The sequence below is a fragment of the Oculina patagonica genome, chromosome 8 (assembly GCF_052425735.1).
Source record: "Oculina patagonica isolate OP01 chromosome 8, crgOcupat, whole genome shotgun sequence".
Lineage (NCBI taxonomy): Eukaryota > Metazoa > Cnidaria > Anthozoa > Scleractinia > Oculinidae > Oculina > Oculina patagonica.
Window position 1 is genome coordinate 5,093,704 of NC_135765.1, and position 25,464 is coordinate 5,119,167.

Sequence of the window (25,464 nt, forward strand, 5' to 3'; positions counted from 1 at the left end):
CGTTCAGTTTTAAATTTCAAGAAAAATAAAAAAAAATCGGGTGGAGCCACGGATAAACTTGAAACAAGAATCGAAAAGAGGTTGCATGCAATACTCTCACAGTGCCTCTCTCCACCCAGGTGTATAAATCTGTATAAATGGGTACCGGCGAATTTACTGCTGGGGGGTAACCCTGCGATGGACTAGCATCCCATCCAGGGGGGAGTAGCAATACTCCTAGTCGCTTAATGCTACGGAAACCGGGATAAGCTCCGGCTGTATGGGCCACTTGGCTCGGACACAGACTTAAAACGGCAGCTCGATTTTGCGATTTTATATTCAAAACTCCGGTTCCAAACTCGAATTTTGAGAGGATTATTGTCTGGCTTCACGTGGCAGACTCGTACGAATTTTGCAGAAATTTGCTTGTTTTCGCTACACTAACACACGGTTTGTTTTAACGTTTCGCCATTCGCTTATTCAACACCCCTCGGACTCCTGTAATACCAAAAAAGAGGTACGAAATTTCAAGTACTGAAGAAGTTAAAAAATTCTACTGGCAGAAGAGAAAAACATACAGGGAAAAACGTCTGACCCGGTTTTGTGAGAAGGTGAGACAACTTTGATGTTCAGTTTATACAGCCTTGCTTCTAGTTATTTTTAACATCAGGTCACGTTTGGTAGCATTTTGCTGCTTAGTCTGCATTTTATACCGTAGTCCGTGTTTTATACCCAGTCCGTAGTCCGCAGTCCGCAGACCGCGGTCCATGTTTTATACTGACCGACTAAACTGGTCAGCGGATGTTAAAACCAAGATGGCGACCAGTAGAAGATCGATATGTTGCTGTAAAAGTTTCTGTAAAATGGACTATTTCGACGTGATAATTTCCGTTCAGGTAAAAGCGGATTGCAAGGTGATTTCTTCTTTCGCTGCGAGATAAATGTACTAGTGATCTAACAAAATTCTCCTCTGTTTGGTACTGAAGTTGGTTCGAATTGTTATGATGACAACATGGCGAAATCCGCCGAGTAGCACTTGTTTCGCCCCTTGTCAACAATCGAAGGAGTAGAGAACGGCCAAATATTTTTACATATTCTCAGAGAGGAAGGATGGAGCTTGCCGCTAATATGCAGTTTAACTTGTGAGTACGAGCCACTTTTGATATTTTACTACATAAAGTTAAGAAAAATTTGAGCTGGCGTTTAACATCCAAAATAGCCAAACTTTAAATCCTCGTCTCTTCCATGATAAGCAAAGTTGTTCAATGCGGTTCATCCAGTTTAAAAGGCCAAGGCTTGATGTTTACAAGTATCGGTATTTAAGCGATGTAGCTGCAATATTTGTATTAGAGCGAATGGTTGGACTTTACCAAATTTCACGATCCGGCCAATGGCCATCGAGGCCACCAGGAGGTGTAAAACGTTTTCATCCAAATTTCATAAAGAAAACAATTTTGCTCCAGTCTAATTTCATATTTGTTACTTACTTATAATAAGAAATTACTGGAGGGATTTTGAGCGAATTCTATTTATTGAGCCAAATTAAGTTTGTGGATCTTAAGGATACATTCTCTTAATCCTTCGTTTGTATGTGGTGTCTTATTTTTTTTTTTAATCTCGCTAAACTCGCGGGAACGTTTTCCAGTAATCTTCGACAACTATGATACAGAAATTATTCACATACTTAACCTGACAATAAATAAATGCACCAGACTCCAACAGATAATTAACTGAAAAAGCCCCCAGCATCACTATTTCTATGTATTAAGTTAACATAGACACATTTCAAACATTCATAGTGAGGCCTTTCAAGGGTGTTTTGGCAACAGGCGAGATTGCTCCAAAATGTGGCGACAATCTTGTTCTGAATCACAAAAAGCCATCAGAAACTGACAGTAAAAAGGGGCGACAATTTGCGACATTTAGCAATCCTTTTTTAGTTTCGAAAAAGCGACAAATTTATATGTGGTTGATTTTCTATTAAAAAGAAGAAACTTTTTACGGGCGCTAACATTTAATTTACATTAAACAAATTTTAACATCGCAAACGCATTACGTACAGCGATGCTTTTATTTTAGCAAAAAGCAACAATTTTCCCTAACCAAATATTCGACAGCTAGGCTGGAAAACGAGCGACAAAGCGACATCAGAACCCCCCTCGGAAGGACTCTAGCCTCGCTTTAAAAAAGGCGCTGTCTTCGTTAAGCCCCTTTAAAAATTTCTTTTTTTAGATATGATCGATTCGATGGCGTGATCGCAACCTGAAAAGTGCTTCAGAGATGTTTATAAACATTAAGTTAAAGTCACGGCTTGACTCCTACGAAGCTATACATGGTGAAAGCTTCAGACACGCAACATACAGATCGTTTCAAATAAAAAGCAAAATATACCTTTATCAAATTAACAATGCAAAACGTTAGTAGGCTTGGCACAAGACATAGCTTGCAAGGCGCCAGGAATATGGAAACAAAACTGAAAAGGGTCTGAAAATATGTTTTGTCTTTTGTTTATTTTAAAAAAGTAGACAGCCCTCTGTGTCAACTTCTAGAAGCCTGCAGCTCAAGAATAAAGAAGAAATGAATAATTGAACGTATCAAGCTAGAATACCTCATTTTATGGACTTCTTTCAACATTCATCAATAATTGGACACAGCGTAAACTGTATCATCGGCCGACAACATTGCTGCCGCTTCAAATTATTTATTTCAATTTTTTAATTATTTCAAATTTCTTTTTTTAGTTATGCGAAATAATAAAAAGTGAATAACGCCTTACTTATCGCATATCAGAGATCCAGCAACCTCTTCGCATCATATATTGAAACATCTTCAAGTGCAATGTAAAGACTAAGAGAACTTTAATTATTAATAAACTTGGCTAATGCAATTAGCTGAACGTAATCCCACTTCGATACAAGAGATTATTTTTATCTGCTGCAGGAGTAAGAGCGAGTCGCAATTGCGGACAAGTTTTTGAAATGTTTAAACATTAAAAAAGACGTTCCGACAGGTTACTAAAGACATCTTGTAGAGTAGCAAAATGTTTAATAACCGGTACGGTGCAATAGATTCGAAATTTTTGTGTCGCCAATTGGCACAACAAGCTTAAGTTTTTTTTATTTTCCAACATTAAACAAAAAAACTTTCTGACAGGTTGCACAGTGACATCTTGTGTAATTAGCGTAGTTCCCTGCAGGTGCTATAAAAAGTTCAAAGTTCTATACATATTTTCAAAACAACAATTTTACCGGACTGCAAAATTCTAGGTTTTGGAAAGATCGACCTCAGAATTGGCGCATGAAAAGCAAGGAAAAAATCGAATAGATAACACAATTTATTTTGTTTTCTTAAATGATCGAGCTTCAGGTAAATGTTTGACCTATATAGGGCCATTGTTTTTAACACAGAAAATAACAGAATCTCAACAGACAAGGCCCCCAACTGTGATGTAATTCATATAAACCCGTGAGGTAAGACTTTCTTCATCTGGATGTTGATCTGTAGAAAGGAATTTTTCTCAACCGGTGGAATCTACGATTAATAATCGCGCGACAGCTTATTTTATCCAGGTTTGGTAATCCTATTTTTTTTACTGTAGCAAATTTTTTGACTTACAAACTACATCAATTTATTCTTTACAAAAGCCTTAAACTAGAACCACAAAGGAAAATTTTGTACTCTTGCTCGCATCGCTGCTCAACTTGCAGAATACTTTGGTAAACAACAAATCGTGTACCAGTTTCATTAAGAATTCCTACTTTAGCAACAGTAAGAAAGTAAGCAATTATTTAAACAGACTGGTATTTTACACTGAGGTTTTATAAAAAGTTCTCTCATAATAATAATAATAATCATCATCATTTCTATAGCGCTATTTAGCTAATCTTTCATAGCGCTTTACAATCACTATGCTAAAATATAAAAATAAAATATAAAAATACCTAACTAAATTAATCTATTGAGCTAAAATATCTATACATGCAGAGAGTGAAGTTTTTAAAGTTAAAAATGTAAAAACTAAAAATATCATGATTATTTAACTGGACTTAAAGTAAACGTGTATAAGAAATAAAAATTTAATGTCATAGGCTTCTTTAAAAAGATAAGTTTTTTGGTTCTTCTTAAAAATGTCTTCTGATGCCGATTTTCGGATGCTCAGTGACAGGTTGTTCCACAGCCTTGGCGCAGCAGTGCTGAACGCCCGGTCTCCGTAGGTCTTGAGTTTAGCCATGGGCTCAGTTAGCAGTTCTTGGCCACTGGAACGTAGTGACCGAGAGAACTTTCTAAAACTTAGCATACTAGAAACATAGGATGGTGTTTTGTCGTTGAGTGCTTTGTAGACTATTAACAGTAGTTTAAAAATAATACGGAATTGTACGGGTAGCCAGTGTAGCTTAAACATTATTCGGGTAATAGAATCATATTTTCTTGTTAACGTGACAATGCGAGCAGCTGTATTCTGAACACGCTGTAATTTTCAAATTAACTTTTTCGGAATACCATACAGAATTGAGTTGCAATAGTCGAGCTTGGAACCAATAAAAGCGTGAATGAGAATTTCCGCAGAGTCCTGAGTGAGATATTTGCGAATCTTTGATATGTTCCTGAGATGGTAATTTGCCTCATTGCATATCTTTTTCACATGTTGTTCCATACAAAGACAATTGTCAATGATGACTCCTAGGTTGCGTGCAGAAGACTTAGGGGCAATGTACTCATCTCCAACCCGAATATGTTCAAGATCAGGGCAATGTCGAATTTGGAGCTAATGACGACTAGTTCAGTTTTGTCCTGGTTAAGTTTCAATAAGTTGTTACACATCCAACAATCTATTTCTTCAACACAGCGTTCAACACGCAACTTTGCTTCTTCAAGGTCAACACAGCAATCAGTCTTGAAGGATATATAAAGTTGCGTGTCATTGGCATACAGATGATATAGCAAGATGTGCTGCTTGATGATATCAGCAATCGGTGCAGTGTAGATGAGGTACAGCAGTGAGCCCAGTACTGACCCCTGAGGCACCCCGCGAAGCAAGGGTCGATTTGACGACAGGCCTTCCTCTACTTTAACAAACTGTTTACGCGAAGATAAGTAAGACTTAAACCAGGCCAATGCAGTTCCTTTCACTCCAAAACGGTTTGAGAGTCTAGATATTAGTATTGCATGATCAACCGTATCAAATGCTGCAGACAGGTCTAATAACAGCGATATGACCGATTTGTTTTGATCAAGAGCACACAAGATGTCATTTTGTACTCTAAGAAGTGCTGTTTCAGTTGAGTGAAATTCCTTGTATGCTGACTGAAACGTCTCGTCAAGGTGGTTGGTCATAACATGTTTCGTTAGCTGAACTGCTGCACACTTTTCCACCAGTTTAGAAATAAACTTTAAATTTGAGATTGGTCGAAAGTTTAAAAGCTGCTTGAAGTCGGCAGTTGGTTTCTTTAAGGTTGGTGAAAGCGAAGCAATCTTTAGGGCATCAGGCATCATACCAGTTGCTAATGACGAATAAACAATCCTGGTGATAGCAGGAAGGAGTATAGGGAAGCAGCTTTTAACAGTAGATGCCGGAAGTGGATCAAGACAACAGGACTTGCTTAGAGGCTTATAAGCAAATTCTTTGACATCCTCTTGACTGACCTCATGAAAGTTGTTTAATTCAGCAGCGATTGTAGGCAATTTATCATCATCAACTAGCAATAGATTTCTGTTTCTCACTACAAGGACGGTGTGAATCTTCTCAACTTTGGCAGTGAAAAAGTCAGCAAATGAATCAGCTAGTAAAGTATTGCTACGGGAAGGCGGGTATCGCGTCTTCTGCAGGGACTTCGGCATAAGCTTGTTTACAGTCCTAAACAGCATCCCTTGGTCTGAAGAATGAACATTAATAAGTGATGTGTAATAAGTAGATTTAAGGGAACTTATCAAATTGTTGACGACGCAACACTGATACTGGTATGCTTAAAAGCCGATCACTTTGTAGCCGAGACTTCCGCCATTTTCTCTCTAGTCGTCGTTTAATTCGTTTCTCGGTAGCAACGTTCGGCGAATACCAAGGTGCAGCAGGTCGTATTGTCACCAAACGCTTTCTTAGCGGGGCATGTTGGTCCAACAGTGATCGAAGAACGTTATCATATTGGTGAACTGCACTGTCTAAGTCCATGGGTTGTCATATATGCTTTCTCTCTCCTTGCATGAGTGGTGAGATAAACCTTCAGTTTGTTAGAGGATTTTTTTCCTCCTTCACCTATACTTGTCCATTCTTACATACAAACGTGCTGAAATTTTTAAGCGAAAAAATTCTCAATATGAACCAAATTTCGGCCGGAATAAGACCTACTGTAAACTTCGATGAGACGTATTTCGCTTTTAAACCAAACTAGAAAACAGTAAGTTATATGTATATGAATCTTTTAAGATGAATTCCGGTAAAGATCGCGGCAACGCACGTGGCATTTGTAATATAAGTTATCAAGCAGCACCTTGAAAATATCCCAGAATATCTCAAGGAGGCAGCGTGGCCAAATTGCAAACCGGTGGCCGAATGGTAAACCGGAGTTGCTGCACAAATTTAGCTGCTAAAAATTTACTCGATATCCCAAAGCTTCATCTGCTACCGAGCCGCTCGGTCAGCTTGGCTAAGATAACTAGACAAGAAGAAGAAGATTTTAAAGACTGGTACCGTTTTTCAACGATTTAAACGGCTATTTTGACTGGGATTTTAATTTTCATAGTTTAAAAGATTTTATAATGAAATTAAACGCTAAAATATTGTTAAAATTCATTTTAAAACTTTAAAAACTTTAAAAAAGTCTACTTTTTTAAAGTTTTTAAAGTTTTAAAATGAATTTTAACAATATTTTAGCGTTTAATTTCATTATAAAATCGTTTTCTAAATCTCTGCTGTTACGATAGCTTAAAAGATATCCATAATTACAACACTACAAGTAGAAATACCATTTGTAGGCCCTGGGGCCAAAACCGTTTTATTTATCAAGCCCTGGCACCTCATTTTTCAATAATATTACTTTACAGCCTCAAAATATCATTATTAAACATACTCCGTGCCAACACGCGTCGCTTCCCGCTGGGATATAGAAACGTCTGGAAAATGTTTACTCAAATGAATGAATGATTTTTTAGAGGTATTACTTCCAGTTGAGAGAAGTCCATGGTCCCCAAATATCTGAATACTTGAAAATGAACTCTTCTTAATACGATCAAGTATTCATTTCTTCATGATTTTCAAGTTAGCTTCTAGAAATTGACACAACAGGCTTCTGTTTAATATGTTTTTGAAAATAAACACATTAATTAAACATTCAGGGTTTTTTCCACTAGGACAATTTGGTGGTACAGCCGTGTATCTATATCACATCGGGTCTTAAACATATTAAAATTCTGTAGAAGTACTGTTCAACTATTTCGATAAATCGGGAATTTTAATAGATTCAACAGACATATTTTTTTTGAAACGCCGTTTTGCGGCTCTGCATGCATTACGATATAAGTATGCATTTTGCAAGATTGAGTCACGTAAAATATTTGGCCTTTTCTCGCATCGCGAATAATAACCAAAATGTTACCACGTTCACACAATAGTCAAGTCGGTCCCTGTTTAGATTGTTACGCTCAGAAGGCGTAAAACCACAGAAATACACAAACTGGATTTCAGGATTGCATGCCATCACTGATAAGATCGTACAAGCGACAAAATAGTTGTTTAAAGTTTCATCTGTTCTAAACCCAACACAGAGCTGAAAGCAAAAATAGAATAGACTCTCCATGCGTTGACGTGCACCAGAAAGGATGTTATTAAATAGATTTAGCCAAGCCTAAAAGCTCTCCAGTTAGTTATAAAATGTTTACTCAATTTACCCGATAGTTTATACAATTTAAAGTTGTCTTAATGAGAAAGGTGTCGATAAACGCGACGTTTTCGTTTATTGCTTTAGAATTTGGAATTGACAGCGCTGCATTGAATTGGGTTGCTCACGCACGCGAATAAAATATTTATGTCATTTCCTCTTTCTTCTTGGGGCCTAGAAAACAGAGCTCAGTCAAATACAGCACCCCACTAAGGGTTGGAATATAAACAAGTCAATCATTCGTCACGAAAGTATAAAAGGTTAAATCACGTTTCACGGAAAAAAGGAATAACCCCAATCATACTTCACGTAAAAAAGTATAGGTGACCCTTTTAGTAACTTTTGAGTGCAACTAACTGATCAAAGCCGTATTTATTCTCGTAGCATTTTATTCTGTATTTGAGTTATCAAAACTTTTCCAAAATTAAAAGTTTTGATAACTCCAATAACAGAGTTAGGTGCTGCGAGGATAAATACAACCTTGATTATTAAGTTGCACTCACTCCAGTAGCCATTAAGTCTACTAACATTGTAATCACCTCGATATATACGGGAGTAAAGTCCCGCAGGGTAAATAAATAAAATACAGAGATATTGCCGACTGACGACTTTAAGATTATTGTTTAATTAAACATGTAATGCACAGAGAAAACACAGTCATGTTCAGGTGCAAAACAGACTTGATGTAAAAATCAGTACTGCTAGCGGCACTATTCTGTAGCTGGTTCTGTGTCGTTCAGGCCTGGTTCTGTGTCGTTCAGGCAAAATAATTCACCTTATTCGGTTGATCGTGTCTACCGGGATCGTCCTCAAGGTAAACATATTCCTTTTAAACTAGGAAATTTTAACCTATAAATAATAATATTCTGCCTTTCAGACGATGTAAGCCACAATATATTAGGTAATTTTTCTGATGTAAAAAAATTACTTCAAATTGAAGGAAAACTTAAAATAATACTATTCTTAGCAAGATAAATACAAAACTGAGAAGTAATGGCAAAGGTCCAAGAATGATTTGGACATAGGAAGATTAAGACGAATTATAAACGGCAAACTTGAAAAAATTTGGCCGAACTTTTCCAGCTCCTTCAACGCCTTGACGGTTAGTTTGTTACAGTTCTTTTAGGAAAGAAGGCTGTAAGCGCTCAGTGCAGACATTCTGTGACGTCCTCGCATAACTTAGTACCATCACCAATTAATCTGTTCTAAATTCAAACTACAAAATTTGTAAAGCAGTTAAATTTTCTTCTTCGTCCGCTCCTCACCCAGTGTCTATTTCATTGCTAGGCGTGCGGCGTAATTTATTGTGAGATGAGACGAACAGTTTGGTCTTGTTTTCGACTCAACGTTAATTTGCTAGCTGAAAACCATTGCCATTTCGCTATTTTTTTTTCTTACCACACATAGTTTTAACATTGCATTATCAGTAGCTTTTACCGAGAACCATTTTTTGAAAGAATTGTTTTGCGTATCACTGTTCCTTCACATAACATATTTATTTACAAATACTGAACGAGTACTTAAAAAATCCGAACTGTATAGAGATGCGTTTCCAACCTTCGGCAGCAATTATACACAACTTGTTCACACAAAAATTTAACTGAAACAAAATGCACGAAGCTACAACAGGCAGTTACAAATGAAGAAAGCGCCAACACAGTTGCAGGGGACTGAACTGGCTTAACAGTATAAACATTCCCGCCTTCACTCCTTGTAAGAGACAGGTGTCTGGATTCTTCCAAGACAATGCCCTAAAACAGTAAATATTAAATATGTGTAGAATGAATGCACCGTAGTTGTAAACAGTGTAAGTAGCCAATATCCCTCGAGATTGTCTAATTGGCGTGGGTCGTGGGTCGTGGGTCGTGGGTCGTGGGTCGTGCGTGTATAAGCCGTGTTACCAACTATCTCTGGATTTTAAATTTACCGAAAAATGTGTGACGCTTAACAAGGCCGAAAATTTGAACTCACTCATTCAAAGACCCCGGATGGAGGTGTTACAATATGCGTTGCATGAGACTACCGCTAGAACTTCCCCTCTCCTTCCCCTTTGAACGCCGGCCACGCAGTTAGCCACGCAGGCTACTAGTTCGCAGAAAAACTGAAAAATCTTAAACAAACAAGAACACCCTTAAAACGGTTGCATCGACAAGGACAAGTTCCTTCAGTTTGGCTGATAAGCCGATCAGCTACTTATATTTCTGCCATTTCATCTATGTAAAATCGGAATTTTAATCAGGGACCAGTGTGTGGATCAGTGGAAACTAGTGTCGAAATATTTCCACTGGGTTTCTTGTTTCTTGGTTTCGCAGGATATATGCACAAATAATATGAACATTTTTATTTTAAAATAATGGTCTAAAATATAACTTTAGTCAGTTCAACAAAATAAAACGTTCATTTCGCTACAGTGCTTGACATTGCAAGTTTTGATTTCCCTTTAATCTCTTTAAACGCAACCTTCGATAGTGCATCTGCAGCCTCAAGCTTCAATTGATAACGTAAGGTCAAATCTCGACGCACCCTCACCGCATTCAAATGTCTTTATAGGCAGCTTTTCTTCCTATTTCGGGGAATTTCGTTCATATCTGATGTGTTAGTATGAGCAAAAAATAGCTGCTGAGTGTAAATAAACATATTTCCACAATTTTTAATTGTACAACATACAACAGTGTACAACAACTACCTCTCGCGAATCCTTGACACCTTTCGTTTGACATCTGTTACTCATTTTAACTTTGACCTAAAACACGTCACGATCACTTAGTCACGCGAGAGTCACGCTTTTCTGAACATTCCCGTTTTCCCAGGTATAAGAGTGTTTTTACTTTTTAATGTTTTACATCTGAACTAAAGTGCTTTGAAAAAATGGCGCAAAGAAGTCCACATATCACCATTTTCAAACATTTTTTAATAAAGCCCCAAAAAGCTTCGTAAATTGTCACGATACCGGTAATGTATGAAACTTTAAATTGTGAAAATCAACCTTATCTTTGAAGTACTTGTCTTGTTTTTGGCATATTTCTGTCGTTTTACCGCGGTCGACGACAAACCTGCAAGTTCGGGATTCTGAAACAGCAACATCGATTTGGCCTTGTGAAACAAATCTCTAGTACTTAAAACCGGCGTACAATTATTAACTTATTTCAAGAATATAAATAATTCCTTTCGCTATAGTCCCAGACAGTGCAAGTTTTGATAATGCTTCCGCAAATGCTTTCAGCAAAACATGTACATTTCACCTATTTTTAACCAATCATACTTGAGCGTTCCCACGCCACTAATTGGATCACTGGTAAGTAGCGATCAACGGAAAAGAAACTCTTTTTCTTTCAATTAGAGGAATAATTAGGTGTTCTGTAGAAATCCCTTAAAGTTAAAAAAAGACTTGAGAAGTTGTAACTTTTTCACTTGAAATGACCAAGAAAAGCCACGACTCTTTAAAAATTATAAAATATATTGGCTAGCGTGACTTCCCTGATAAATTTGGAAAAACAAATAAATGAATAACATCATCATTTAATCGATATGGAATGAAGAACCACCAAGCTACCTACATGAAATCGTTCAATAAATTGGTTGTTACCAAAACGTTGCCGATCAGAAAATTCTCAGTCGGCAAACAGCCTGCACGCCAAGGTCAAGCAAATACTTGCAATTTTCGGCCCATTTCCGTAAAACTGTCCGGCAGACATGAAGGGAAAAAAGCGAAACGGTGGGCCCGACATGAAAGAAAAACATGTTTTTGTTAATAAGAAAAACGGTATCCAAAAATAACAAATCGGTGAGAATGCTCCTTTGCATCGGGGGCGAACTTGCCTTGACCCAAAACGCACGACCGACCCACGACCCACGACCCACGACCCACGACCCACGACCCACGACCCACGACCCACGACCCACGACCCACGACCCACGACCCACGACCCACGACCCACGACCCACGACCCACGACGCACGACGCACGACGCACGACGCACGACGCACGACGCACGACCCACGACCCACGACCCACGACGCACGACCCACCCACCCACGCCATTTAGTCTGACCCATATCCCTCACTTTACATTTATAATTACTACTGTCTATAATGTTTAGTCATCTTTTTTCTTAAAGTGATATAAGTGAAAATGGGAGACCCCGTCATCTGGTTCTTGTGCTAACCGTCTCTAAAGCATCCAGAAGTTTAAAACTAGAACGAAACAGTAAAAAAATCATTTAACATTATTGATTAACGTGAATGATGTTTGAGTAACTAACAATTCGAGTAAAATATTTTATTTTTTACCATCTTTAAGTGCACGGTAATTATAAACAGTGTGTGTAGCCGATATTATCCCACTTTCAATTACTTACAAGAATAATTACTACTGTCTTTAATGTTTAGGTTTCCTTTTTTCCAAAGTGATATAGATAAAAGTGGGAGACTCCGTCATCGGTTTCATATAGGAACCCACAAATTTGTATTCTCTAAAGCTTCAAGAAGTTTAAAATTGGAAAGAAATAGAAAAAATATAAACATTATTGCTTAATGTGAAAAATATTCTTGTAAATAACAAGTAGAGTAAAATATTTTTACTTATTAAAATATGTATACAAGGTAAAATATTTATAACATCTTTTAGTGCGCCGTAATTATAAACAGTGTGTGTGTAGCCCATATCATCCCACTTTTAATTACTTACATGTATAATTACTAAACTCTATAATGACTTAGTTGAAAGTGGGAGACTCTGCCATCCCGTTCTTGTTCTAACCGCCAAATATGAATGCTCCTAACTACAAGAAGCTTACAACGAGAACCAAATAGTCAAATTTCCACTTAAACATTATTGCTTCAAGCGCAGAATATCAAAAAATAGTTTTACGAAGTAAAATATTTATAAAATATTTATACCAAGAAAAATGTTTATGCCATCTTTTAGCACAGCGTAAACAGTTAAAGTAGCCATATATCATCCCGCTTTTTATTACTTACATGGATGAATTATTAATGTTTTAATGTTTAGTCGTCTTGTTTCCTAAATGCATGATATAAATGAAAGTGGGAGACCCTTCTATGCTCTAAACGTTTACAACTGGAACGAAATAGTCCAAATTTCTAACTAAACATCTTTGCGCGAGGTGCTTAATATTCAAATAACTACAAAGTTAGGGGTGTCATCACTGTTTATCTTTCACGTAAGTAACAGTAATCCCACTTAAACTAGAAAAATAGAAAGAATTTGTATTTAACAGACTTGAAGAAAATCTATATCGCAGAAAAGGTGTTTCAGGGGTTCATGTATTTTTTTACCTTCTTCGTTCGGATGAGCGCAAAGATGAAACTGATTTCAGTTGTTTCACCTAGGAGATTCTGGCTAGGCGAATTTTAATAAAGGCAGCAGCGAAGTTGAATAACTTGAATATGCCTGTGGGTATATTCAGAAGTACCTTGAATATACCCAATAATTCGCGCGTCACAATATCATCTTTCAGAAACATTGTTATTGGAATGTTTCAATTCATATTTTGAGGGAGCAGAAAAAGAAATAGGCGAAAGCAAGAGGTGAAATATAACAATAGCTAACAATTGATGTTCTGTACCGGTTTTTAGGGACAGCTTAATATACGTTTCATGATAAACGCACGCATTTTCAATCGACACTGGTGCAAAACCGCGTCAATCATGCGGAAAAAAATATAGACAAATGTATAGAAAATTAAAAACGTAACTGAACGCTTTCTAGCCCAGCTGCATCCATCAAACTCGGCGAATAAAAACTTTTGCCTAGTATCTTAACTTTACAATTCATAAGTCGACCAGAATTCAATTTTTTTAACGATTTTTGCCGTTGGATTCCCATACAAACACTGTAATTTCTACCCGCTTTGCCTACTCGTCAAGATGGCGTCAAAAACCGTGATAAGGCCTATTACCCGTACAATTACGCGCTGTAAAGGAGTGTCTGTTAAGGGACTATTCGCACAAATAAAAATGACAGGTACATGAAAAATTTTATCATAACACTGCCAGAAAACCAATGTACTGTAAATGGGCCAATTATGCATAACATATTTTGTTCTCTGAGTGAGTTCAACCGACAATAGGACTGCCAAAAGTGCTCTACAACTTTAGTTTTAGTTGCCTAAAATCACCTAGTGTCCCTTAAAGTCGTCTAAAATGGCCTAAAGTCGCCCAAACCTACGGCGAATAAAAAACCCAAGGAAGGCTTACTCGGTGTACGAATACACATCAAATTGCTCGCATTATCACAATTTAAAAACACCCACTCAAATTCGCGTCAAAAAATAATTTTGCCTGAAACTCTGGCAACTGGAAGGCTTAACCGAGGCTAAAACTTAAACAGATTTGGTTTGATACAAAATGATTTTCTGGCCGCGTTAGAAGCCATTAGATATTTTGCCCTTTTGGGCCCGCCGCAACGTCTGAAAAATTAGAAAAATAGGCATTTTTCGAGCCGCTGTCAAATATTTCATTCGCATCGAACACCAACAATTTTTATATCAATTTGCTCATAAACATTTCTAGTTTGCTAAAAAAAAATATCAATTCCTACCTCTATTCACCTGGAAATGCGAAATCAAGGATATAATGACCACTACCGATTGGCATCGAACGAAGTTTGAAAAATGGCCTTGATTTAGAAGCGAATATTTCAATTTTGGGACCTAGCTGATAACTCTACTTTACACAGCCGAAAAGTGTAGTCCATTATCTGCTAAAATATGCAAAATCACATTATTGCTTAGTGTGAAAAATATTCTAGTAAATAACGAGTAGAGTAATTTTTTTCACTAATTAAAATATTTATACAAGATAAAATATTTATAACATCTTTAAGTGCACCGTAATTATAAACAGTGTGTGCAGCCCATATCATCCTACTTTTTATTACTTACATGTATAATTACTAAGTCTTTAATGATATAAATGAAAGTTGGAGACTCTGCCATCCAGTTCTTGTACTAACCGCCAAACGTGTATGCTCCTAAAAACCAGCTACTACAAGAAGCTTACAGCTAGAACCAAATAGTCAAATTTCCACTAAAACATTATTGCTTCAAGTGCAGAATATCGCGTAAAATATATTTTACTTTGTAAAAAATATTTATAATTGTTAAAATATTAATAACATTTTAACGTAGGAATCATTTATCATCCCACTTTTAATTAGTCACATGTATAATTACTAAAGTCTTTAATCGGCTATAGATGAAAGTTACGTTGGAGACTCTGCAAAACAGTTCTTGTAATAACCGCCAAATTTCGAAACTCTTTAGCTACAAGAAGCTTACAACTAAAACTAAATACTCAACATTTCTACTTAAACATCATTGTTTAAAGTGAAGAATATCGAGTAAAACATTTTTACGAAGTAAAAACATATTTAAAAGATTTTGCTAAGTAACATTTTTATACCATCTTTAATTACAGTGTGAACAGTAAAAGTAGCCATGCATACATGCATTAATTATTAATGTCTTGAATATTAGGTCCTCCTGTTTACAAAATGATAATATAAATGAAAGTGAGAGACCCTGCTGTCCGGTTTTTGTCCTAATCGCCAAATTTGTACGCTTAACCTACAAGAAGTTTACAACTGGAACGAAATAGTTAAATGTTCTAGCTGAACATCTTTACTCAGGGTGCAGAATATTCAAATAACTTCCAAGTTAGTTGGTGTATTTTAATGATTTGAAGAAAATTTTTATTACCTGCGTTGTCACTATAGCCAATTATATCGGAAAGAAAGGTGTTTGAACGATTCATATTTTTTCTCTTTCCTTGGATGACCGTAAGATGAATCTTCAGTTGTTTCACCTGGGAAATTCCAAACCAAATTCGCGCACTAGCTAGGGCAATTTTGATAAAGGCAGCAGCAATGTATGTCCCAGTAATAAATATATTTCTTGGAGTAGCAATAGGAAACAAATAACTCCAATAATAAAAAGATGGCATTTAAAATGGCCGAAGATCTTCAGAAATACAGATTCGATGGACATATCATACACTAATCAGTAACATAACTTTTATTCTGTAGAAGATGCCGGTTATTGCCATTCTGTTATTGGTGTCTGTAATGTTCCGCAACATCTCCAGCCAGCAATGTGAAATTGACACTTTCTCCATCTATCGAATGATGCTTAGAGACCACACCTTTAAGACGTTCAAGGCATGGCCGCTTTCGATGGACTGCAGAGACGCGTGTTACTTTGACGTCAGATGTCAAAGTTATAACTACGTCGTGACCGAAGACATTTGCGAGTTGAATAACAGGACTAAGGAGGCCAGACCAGAGGACTTTGTTAAGGACAGCAACAGATATTACATGAGGAAGGCTTTAAACAGAGGTAAACAAACCTTGCAAAAGATAAGATGTGAAAAGATGAGATTGCCTGTTTTCACCGTTCCCATAATACATCTTGTTTTCCCCCCTCCAAAATTTTTGCATAAGCATTGTTTTAAATTTCTCTTGGGATTTACAATGACGTACAATCGTCAGTCCCAAGAGAAATTGAAAACAATGCTTATGCAAAAATTTTGGGGAAACAAAGTGTAATTATTATGGGATCGTGAAAAAAGCGAATTAAACAATTTTTAGCGTCAATAGTTGATAAAATCTTTCTGGGTTTATGTTCTTATGAATTTTTTCATTTCACCCCAGTGCCCCTCGGTTCCATTTCCGAGCTGCCTGCTGATTCGTGCAGAGAGATCAAGGCGAGTGAAGGAGAACAAGCGGTCAACGGAACTTTTTACTATTTGGACCCCGAGAAAAACGGAAACCCTTTAAAAGTCTACTGTGACATGACAACCGACGGTGGTAAGTGATGAATGATTCCCTGGATAATAGAGGCAATGCCTGTCAATTAAAATGGTATTTGGATCACCAGGCTTGAAATCACAAACAAAATATTGGAATAAGACTAGAATTTGTACAAGAAATAGGTTGGTAAATGGCCTCTTTTCCCCTTCAGGGCTTTTTATATTCACACAAACAGAAAGTTATACTAAGCTGTTGTTACCACTGAATACTCCTTTAAAACAGTCTATGATGTAAAGAAAAACATCTCTTTGTTTATAGTCTTGCCCGTAGGCTGGTATCCCTATCATCCTGGTCATTCTTGTACAGACATCCGGGACTCTGGGTACTCTAAAGGAGACGGGGAGTACTGGATCGACTTTGAGGAGAGCGGAAACCCTTTAAAAGTCTACTGTGACCTGACAACTGACGGTGGTAAGCTATAGACAATTCGCTGAGTAAAAGAAGCGATTTTCTTAAACAGATCCCCGGATTTGAATCTGATCGTGATTTCACTGAAAGCTCACCCAATAATTATTTCATTGCATTATTTCAAGGTTGAGCACTTGTCTCTTTCGGCCTCGTTAAATTTTTCTGAAGCCATTGTTTTGTCAAATAACACATGATCCTTGCATGATTTCAGGAGGCTGGCTTCTTGTCTCCAACGTGGTGATTGGCGATTCGGCCGCTCGACAGCTGTCAGTTGAGGCAACATACCGAGGAATAAGCAGCTATCACAACAACAAGACGGTTCTCACGAAAAGCGCCATGAATGAGCTGATAACACACATGCCTTTCACTCAACTGAGATTCCACTGCAGTAAACAATATCATGGACGTACGTTCCACGTAACCACGGCTGCTAACAACACCGGTGAAGCTGTAGTCCAGTACTTTAGCGGTCAGACGGATGTCAAGCCCGACGCCTGTGGCTCGTTTGTGAGAATGGACGATGATGACTCGGAGCTAGCAGGTTTTTGCCATAAGTGGGGACATGAAGGTGGTTCGTTCGAAGTTGGTAAATGGGGGTTTGATCAAGATCAAGACAGATTATACTACACTCCTGCTTTCTGGACAGGTCGGTATCAATGGGTTTTGGAAGAGAATCCCTCAAGATTTGAATGTGATGACTACTATGGTATAGCGGCTTCAGGTGATTTCTGGAAAGTCTTTGTTCGTTAAAAAAAATTGCTTATTTCATCACAGGTAGACTTGCCCCAAGTCGCTCGTTTCTTCTTTGCATCTTTAGTTACTTAAATCGAACTTAGATAAAATAGCTTTGAAATCAAGCGCAAAAGACCACTTGAGTAAAATCGCCTTTGAATCGCGCGCGAGGGATATCGCGGGATTCATTTATGTGAACGCGCGCGCGAAGGAAAACTAATGACACTTGCCGAGGAATGGCTTGTTCCGCCACGATCCTCCACCATTTTGTTTTTCATGCCCGCGCGCGCCCTTCGTTTCCGTATTCAGCGGTCTCCTGCGAATCTAACGAGCGACTTGGAGCAAGTCTACATCACAGGCTGCAAAATTTAGTTCGTGAACTAGCATTAGTATCTATAATTTTCAAGATTCACTAGACTCAAAGGTTTGTACACCGGACCATGGTAACTAGGGTAACGAACTGAATGGTTAGGATAGCTAAATAATCTTTATACGACGTATGTAACCAGAAAACCCATAAGGGTTGAAACGTGTAACTCGCTATGAATCGCATTGAACAAAGCGTTTGCACATTCGTTTCCATTAAGTATCATATTTGAAAAAATCAGGAGAAAAACATTAACCAATCAAAATTGCAACATTTAGATTAACAGACACAGCGCGCGCTTGATGGCATAATTTTGTTTTCGAACAACCTTGGTTGAATAAAGTTCAATTTGGTTAAATTCTCCTGTTTTATCGTCGTTTAGTTATTCAGGAGAACATCACATGGATAGACGTAATGAGTTTCTTTAGTTTCTGTAAGAGATTTACGGAGTTTAGGTCGGAATTCAAGTAACTCATCGCAAAACCGAAAATGTTGTTGCGTGTGCCATCAGGTGTGTAAAGCTTTCGCGTACAAACTCTTTGTTGTTTCAAAATATTGCACTTGGCAAAACTTAATATTCAAACGCTGTAAACATTCAAACGCTGTGACGACGACGACGTCGTCGTCGCTAGGCGCACGCGACCGCGAACCATGCCGCTAGCCATGATGACCATGAAAAACCAAGAGCATGGGTCTGTTAATTTTCTATGGGTATGGGGCTCTTCTCTGTGGCCCTTTGGGCCGCTGAAAGCTCCGCTATAAAGACAGCTGAACCGTCAAATCCAATTACCTTTAAGATTATTCTTTACTTTAGTTCCAGGTTTATAGTACTTTATTTAGATCAAGTTACTGTTCTTTACGTGAATTAATCACGCAATTTCCATTTTTTTCACCTGGCTAATGAAATAAATATATTACATTCCACAAAATAGATTGAAATATAAAATGATCGAATTGCTTTACTGAAAAATTCATATCTTCATCGTTTGCTGTAAACAAAGTTTGTTTTAGTTAAAGTTGAGGTCAGGTTATCTACATACTATATTTGGAATAGTATTTGTTTGTTTTCTTCTTTTAAGTTACAAGGTTCTAGTTAACAGTTAGCATTTTAGGTTAGAAATATTGGATTATGTGATTCACTGTTAAAATATTTGACATTTTAAATTGTCGTAACATAATTGGTTTAAAGTAGCCCATATAAAGGGCATCGTATTATAGTTACTAGCGACGTCAGTGTTTTAGGCTCAATTGACTTTGTAAAGTTTTGTAAGTCCATTGCCTGTGCGTTTCATTGCTTAGGGTTTTCTTATTTGCATCGCTTGGAAAATTTGTAGTATGTAAATATTGCTTTACAGCACGAGGCTATATTTTTGTGTTTCAGTTGCTAAATATAATAACCCTTTACCTCATCGAGAGAACCAAAGCTTTAATGGGATTTTTTTTTTAAATTGCCACTTAGCTAGAGTTTCAAACAAGTTAATCAGCAACCTTGCGATGAACTAGCATCCCATCCAAGCCGCTTAATGCTACAGAAACCGGGATAAGTTCCGGCCTGATGAGCCACTTGGCTCGACAGCAGGCTTTACCTCTACCTTTTATATGAAAGTTTTGGTTGAGATATTTCATTTCAGTGCCACATACAGTCAACTCTCGTTATAGCGGACAAGCCCGGGGCGTCGTTTAGTGTCCCTTATAGCGAGAGTCCGTAATAGCGAGAGTCATTTCCAGTCATACCTCTTTCGCTGGGGATCTGGATTTTGTCCGTAATAGCGAGTGTCCGCAATAGCGGGGTGTCCGCAAGGCGAGAGTTGACTGTATTAGGTTTTCATCCACAGATTTGAAAGCTAGCACGATCTTAAACAACATACAAACAAACACCTGACATAACTTTCATTTCGATAATCAGAATGCACTGACCCACAGAATGAAACAACATTTCGTTACTCGAATTGTGGCTCATCGATGGAAAGGGTTAAGCTATATAAAGTAGATCAGGTTGCTTTTATTGATGTATTTAATCTTTAATGTTTCAAAGAACACTGTTGTATCTTGTCGCCGATTTAAAAGTAAACTAGTATTACTGTGCTAGTGGCTAGATTGGAAGTAAGGTTTACCTGGAGTGAAACTAATGCTTTTACTTTTTACTGTCCAAGTACCCAGAGCAACCTTTATAATTATGTTTCAATCCAGCCACAAACCAGTCCACAGTATTTGCATGTACTCGGCCTGTTAACGATTAAACTGAATTTGATGTGTTCTTTATCTTCTGCGAATGTCTTTTTTGTGTGTGAGGAATATTATTTTACTTTCTCAGGTAAATGAAGGTATTAAAAAATCGCCTGTCTTAGTATACACAAATATGACTATAACATAACATAACTTTATTTCCTCAAAACTTTTTTACAAAAAATTTTAAAAATACAAATTTTTTTATGTTTACAGTTAAGTTTGAGAATGGAAGGCAGAGTGAACCATCAGGTTTTCTAGTTGACCACCATGTACCAAAATAAGTTACATGAGAATACCAGGCGAGGAATCAGGAAGAGCGAAGAAAGAAAAGTAAACTGATAATAAAAGCAAAAAACAAAGGGCATAATAACAAACACATTTGATATGTACGTATCAAATGGAGCTTTGAAAGGTGCTACGGAAATTATCGCCGTTAAAGATAGTTAAAAGGTGAATTCGATAAAATAGGACCCTATCAAATACATATTGGCTCCGTGATTATTGTCAAATAATCACGCCTGAGGTGAATAATTGTTTTAGTATAATTTTCAGAGGTGAAAAACAAAAACTGTGTAAAATAACAACAGAAAACAAGAATACAACAAACACGAATGCCGTTTGCATACAGTTTGATTCATCGAATGAAATTAGATTTACACTTAAGTGTTTAAACAACAAACAAAACAAAACAAACAATACGAGAAAGATAGATGTCCGTTACCTTTGTTTAATTGTTGGTGACTTTTAAGCAAATGTGCAAATTCTCTCGAAATGAGTAGCTCCGGTCAGAATGAAACTGAATATTGTTTCAGCTTTACTAAATCGATCTGACTGAGTTTCTGATGGCCTCGTGCGATCTTCAAAACCACCTTGTGCCTTGAGAACCATCTCTTGAAACTATTTTCGGTCCAGAAGCCTTGGCAGTTAATTTGAAAAATTCCCAATGTTTTAAAAATCCATGACTTGGAGTGGTTCCTTTCAAATGAAGAAAAATTTCATTCAGCAATAAAGGCCATGTTTACTTGCCTGGAATTCAAAGGTAGCACGACTTAGTAACCAAGCCTTCAAATGTTATAATCACCTCTCGCGGGGTGACTACAGCCTCATTAACCGAGTTTCTCGACCAATCAGAATGACCCAATTCTTATAATCACCTCTGAAACTAGTAGTAATTGGAAATTAGGGGAGTGCGTTCGGTAGGGTGAGGTAATAAGGGGGGGGGGGAAGGCAGGGAATGCTGGGCTTGGGGGTGGGAAGTATGATATTATGTTTTCATATTCTCTAGATTTTTGAGGTCTGTTTGTGATGTGCAAACTTCAATGCCAAAGTGCATGCAGAAAATGTATGACATTGCTCAAGCTGATGAAACCTGATCTGCTTTTACCAACCTGAAATGTAGACATTCCAAACATTTTGAGACCAGTCCATTAGTAACAGTAGTAACAGCCTTTGTTTCCGTACAATCATAAAATACAATAGATGTGTTGAATGAAAGTTTTCCAGTTTTTCAGTTCTAAAGTAACTCAGCATTCATCTCATTCATTTTCATGTCAATGCATAGTGGCCGAAGGGATTAACTTGGTAGAGTCTTACAAGTTTGTACGCAGAGAGAAGTTGAATCTTCCTAGAAAACGCGTAGAAAACTCACCACTACACAGCTTTGTAATTTTCTGATAAGCTTTAGTTATATTTGCTACTGACGCTTCGAATAAATGGGTACAACTTCACTTACCTTGGAGAAAGCTGCGAAAAATAGTTCGAAATAAGCAAAGGGAAAGGAACGAAGAAAGCGCATACCAAACCACAGTCGAAATTACATTGATTTACAGCTCTGAGCCTGCTATCATTTCATCACTGTTGTTGTGTTTATTAGCGAAAAACAAAAATACAAGTTTCGTCCAGTGGCTACGAAGAAGCTCATCGTGAGACAACTTTCCACGAACGGCCATTATTTTAGCAAAATTCGGTGGCGGAATAAAACTCTACTTCCCTGGATAAAACGCTGTTATGCTCGCAGTGTCATTTTCAATATTATTTTAACTTCGGGTACACGTTTCGGCCATTTCTTCAACAAAATACGTTTTTGGAATTCCAAAATCGACGCCATATTGTTCTGCATGAAATCGAGGCCATGTGTCAGCCAGCCAGCCACACCAAGATGGCTTCCAAATCTTGAAAATTGTCCCAACTTACGACCGATACCCACGTGATCGTGACTGAGTTCGAAAAAAACGACGTGATTAGTATGCGTTCTCCTTCGTCGAACGCAATTAAACTAAATTATACTATTTTGCTTTCCTCTGTTTGCTGAATATAAAGTTCGTATCACCTCTCAGCAGTGACTGCCATCTCATTTCCCCCAAAATTATTTATGGCGCGTTGTTTAATCTAAATGATATGAAGGTCAATGAAACACGTGAAGAAAGCAAGCAAGAGGAAATACTTCTTGGTAAATATTCTTTGCTCCTCTAAATTTTGTATCGTGTAAAGTTATGAAGTTGCAAAGCTCAGTGAATATTTTCTTTCTTGAACAAGTCAAATACCAACCGGTCCCGCGGCTGATCAAGACAAGAAACGGAAGTGAAACTGAGCTCAGAGACAATCAAGTTCCCTGAAGTAAAAGAGGAAAGAGATTTACAACAGCTACAGTGATGTAAAAGAGAGAGTGAACATAGCAGATAATTCGCTGTAGGTGGTATTTGAGAAGGTCATGAAAAATTGCCGCTTTGTCGCTTATCATTTAAGACTTACTGAGCTGGTTTAGTAAAGCTGATTTTAATATGAAAGTGATGGGTTTTACTCTCTCAGCGAAGCATATTTGGTTTTCGGATCTTCCCGTAAATTGCATTTTGTTTAAGGTCGCGGGGGACACTTATGATAACATGAATAAATTCATGAGGGCGTGTTTGAAACACGAAATGGCGAAATGGCGAAACGGCGAAATGGCGAAATGGCGAAATGGCGAAATGATACTGAAAATAAAAGCCAAAGTTATACGATATTACCGTTGTACTGGAATTTTCATATGTTGCCGAATTCATCCTTGTAAATAAGTCCCGAAAAATAAAAGAAACTGCAATCACAAATTCTCCGTCACGTAGACCCGTCACGAACCTAACACGAACCTATGGGTAATTTGGATTCCAGTTTCTCCCTGTTAACAGGGCGCTGTGTGATACGCCTGGGACATTCTTGATCGAGATGTCGGCATTTCGTTTAGACATCGGAAGAAATGATTTGTTTCAGTTTATCTCGTATTTGTCACCGAGTCTCGGCTATGAAGTAATGCTTTGAGCTCCAACATTCAAAAGAAATGGATTAACAAAACCAAACCTACTTCAGTTTGCGATAAAGTTCATACACGATATCAGTGGCAAACGTTCTTTGCACAGAAACGGAGTAACGTCCGATGTCTATATCAGTCCTTCGATACAATGTAAGCTCTGTAGTGCAGTGCAGATACTGATAGGCAACTTGGCAAGTACTAAATGAAAAAAATATCCTGGTGTGCTGCGACCTTTCAGCAATACGTTCAATTTGGCGTTGTGATAAGTGACAAGTATTCATTATATTCCTGGGCCAGAACATTGAAATGTTCCCTTGAAATAACTTAATTCAGTCTAGACATGTAAACAGAACTACCTTGAAGTTCAAAAGGAAACCAAACTATATTATTTACGTGTATTTATCTTAACATTTTGCCATTTCGTCATTTCGCCATTTCGTCGTTTCGCCATTTCGCCATTTCGCCATTTCGTGTTTTAAACACGCCCAATTCATGAAGCGAAATTTTGCTTGACCTGCATCTTTTAAAACGCTTATTTCTCGGCTGTTATGGATGCGATTAAGCTCAAATTTTACAGAGACATACAGAAATGATGAACGACTATTAATGCGATCTTTTATTTGTAGATTACACTTAACGGCGATGTAATAGCCTCGTTAGTTCAAATTGGGAAGAACTTGATTTTGGGGCAGAGTTTGCGGAACGAGTAGGAGACAGCACACTGTGATCTTGTCAAAAACTAATCAGTCAATACCTCTAGAGTGTCATAACAGAAGCGGATTTTTTAATTTAAAGTTTACCAGCAAGTTATGGTGGTCTAAATGTGCAAATTTGAATTGAATGCCTTCTCTCTTTTTTTAAAAGCGCTCTTTTAGAATTCCGCTTCTGTTATGTCACACTACAGTATTCCTAGTTTACTTCACTAATTTACCCCCACTGAAGTCGATTTTGTCGCCCTGACGCCATTTTGTGTGTGGTTTGATGGGCCGCGCATAACAAGAAAAGCAAGAATGGCACTTTTGAAGAATTTTCTATGCTTCACTTAGGCACTCGGAACCAAATGAACAACGATAGGAAAGAGCCGGAAATAACCGGAGATTGCGGTGCTGGAGATTCTGTAGTGATTTGACGAATATCACGAAAGATATTTTGCTTCGAGTGAGATGCTGTCGAAAATAGTTTCCAGCCTTGGGAATATTTAATAAATAATCTCAGTCGCTTAATGCTACGGAAACCGGAATAAGCTCCGGCTGTATGGGCCACTTGGCTCGGACGCAGACTTCACCTACACGTGTTCAAAATTTCGCAATACAGTAACTCGTCCAAATCGCTTCAAATTGGCTTGAGGAGCTGGCAAACAAGAAAGAACACGGCACAGCAACAGTGTAAGGGACGGACCATTATTTTTTGGTAGAGGGGGATGAAAAATATTGAAAAAAATTGTTTGCAGGGCCTGGGAAGACAAAATAAATTGTTTGCAAAAACGATATGTATAACAAAAAATAGTAAGAATTTCGAAAAAAATTGTTTGCAGAGGTGCATAAACTAAAATAAAAAGTTTACAGAGGAAAGTTTTTCATCCCCCCCCCCCCTCCAAGAAAATAATGGTCCGTCCCTTAGTCAATGTTATTCATAAAACGTTCGAATTTCTATATCGTAAAAGAAAATTGTTTTATTCCCATAGAAATCCTTATAAATTGAGTCTCAGAATACTGTGGCTCGTGGCTTATCGTTAGCTTGGGCTGCCTGCGGTCTCCCGAT

General features: G+C 37.6%; 1 protein-coding gene across 2 annotated transcripts; it reads left to right on the forward strand.

Annotated features, from left to right (window-relative positions):
* The first annotated feature begins 8,611 nt into the window (after positions 1–8,611).
* On the forward strand, positions 8,612–18,730 carry LOC144663437 (uncharacterized). Of its 2 annotated transcripts, none has more exons than XM_078524389.1 (5): positions 8,612–8,664; positions 15,899–16,208; positions 16,523–16,678; positions 16,940–17,092; positions 17,301–18,730. In XM_078524389.1, exons 2-5 carry the CDS (start codon positions 15,902–15,904, stop codon positions 17,837–17,839), a joined length of 1,155 nt encoding a protein of 384 aa, XP_078380515.1. In that variant the 5' UTR covers positions 8,612–8,664; positions 15,899–15,901; the 3' UTR covers positions 17,840–18,730. The 2 variants fall into 2 exon arrangements, with proteins under 2 accessions (XP_078380515.1, XP_078380514.1); XM_078524388.1 differs by lacking the exon at positions 8,612–8,664 and adding an exon at positions 12,935–13,034.
* Positions 18,731–25,464: the final 6,734 nt, after the last annotated feature.

What these genes read in the sequence shown, in the direction of transcription:
- LOC144663437 (XM_078524389.1), top strand. Translation starts at nt 15,902, where the DNA reads ATGCCGGTTATTGCCATTCTGTTATTGGTGTCTGTAATGTTCCGCAAC. An exon ending in TGACATGACAACCGACGGTG is followed by an intron (nt 16,679 to 16,939) that starts GTAAGTGATGAA and finishes CTTTGTTTATAG; the next exon opens with TCTTGCCCGTAGGCTGGTAT. An exon ending in TGACCTGACAACTGACGGTG is followed by an intron (nt 17,093 to 17,300) that starts GTAAGCTATAGA and finishes GCATGATTTCAG; the next exon opens with GAGGCTGGCTTCTTGTCTCC.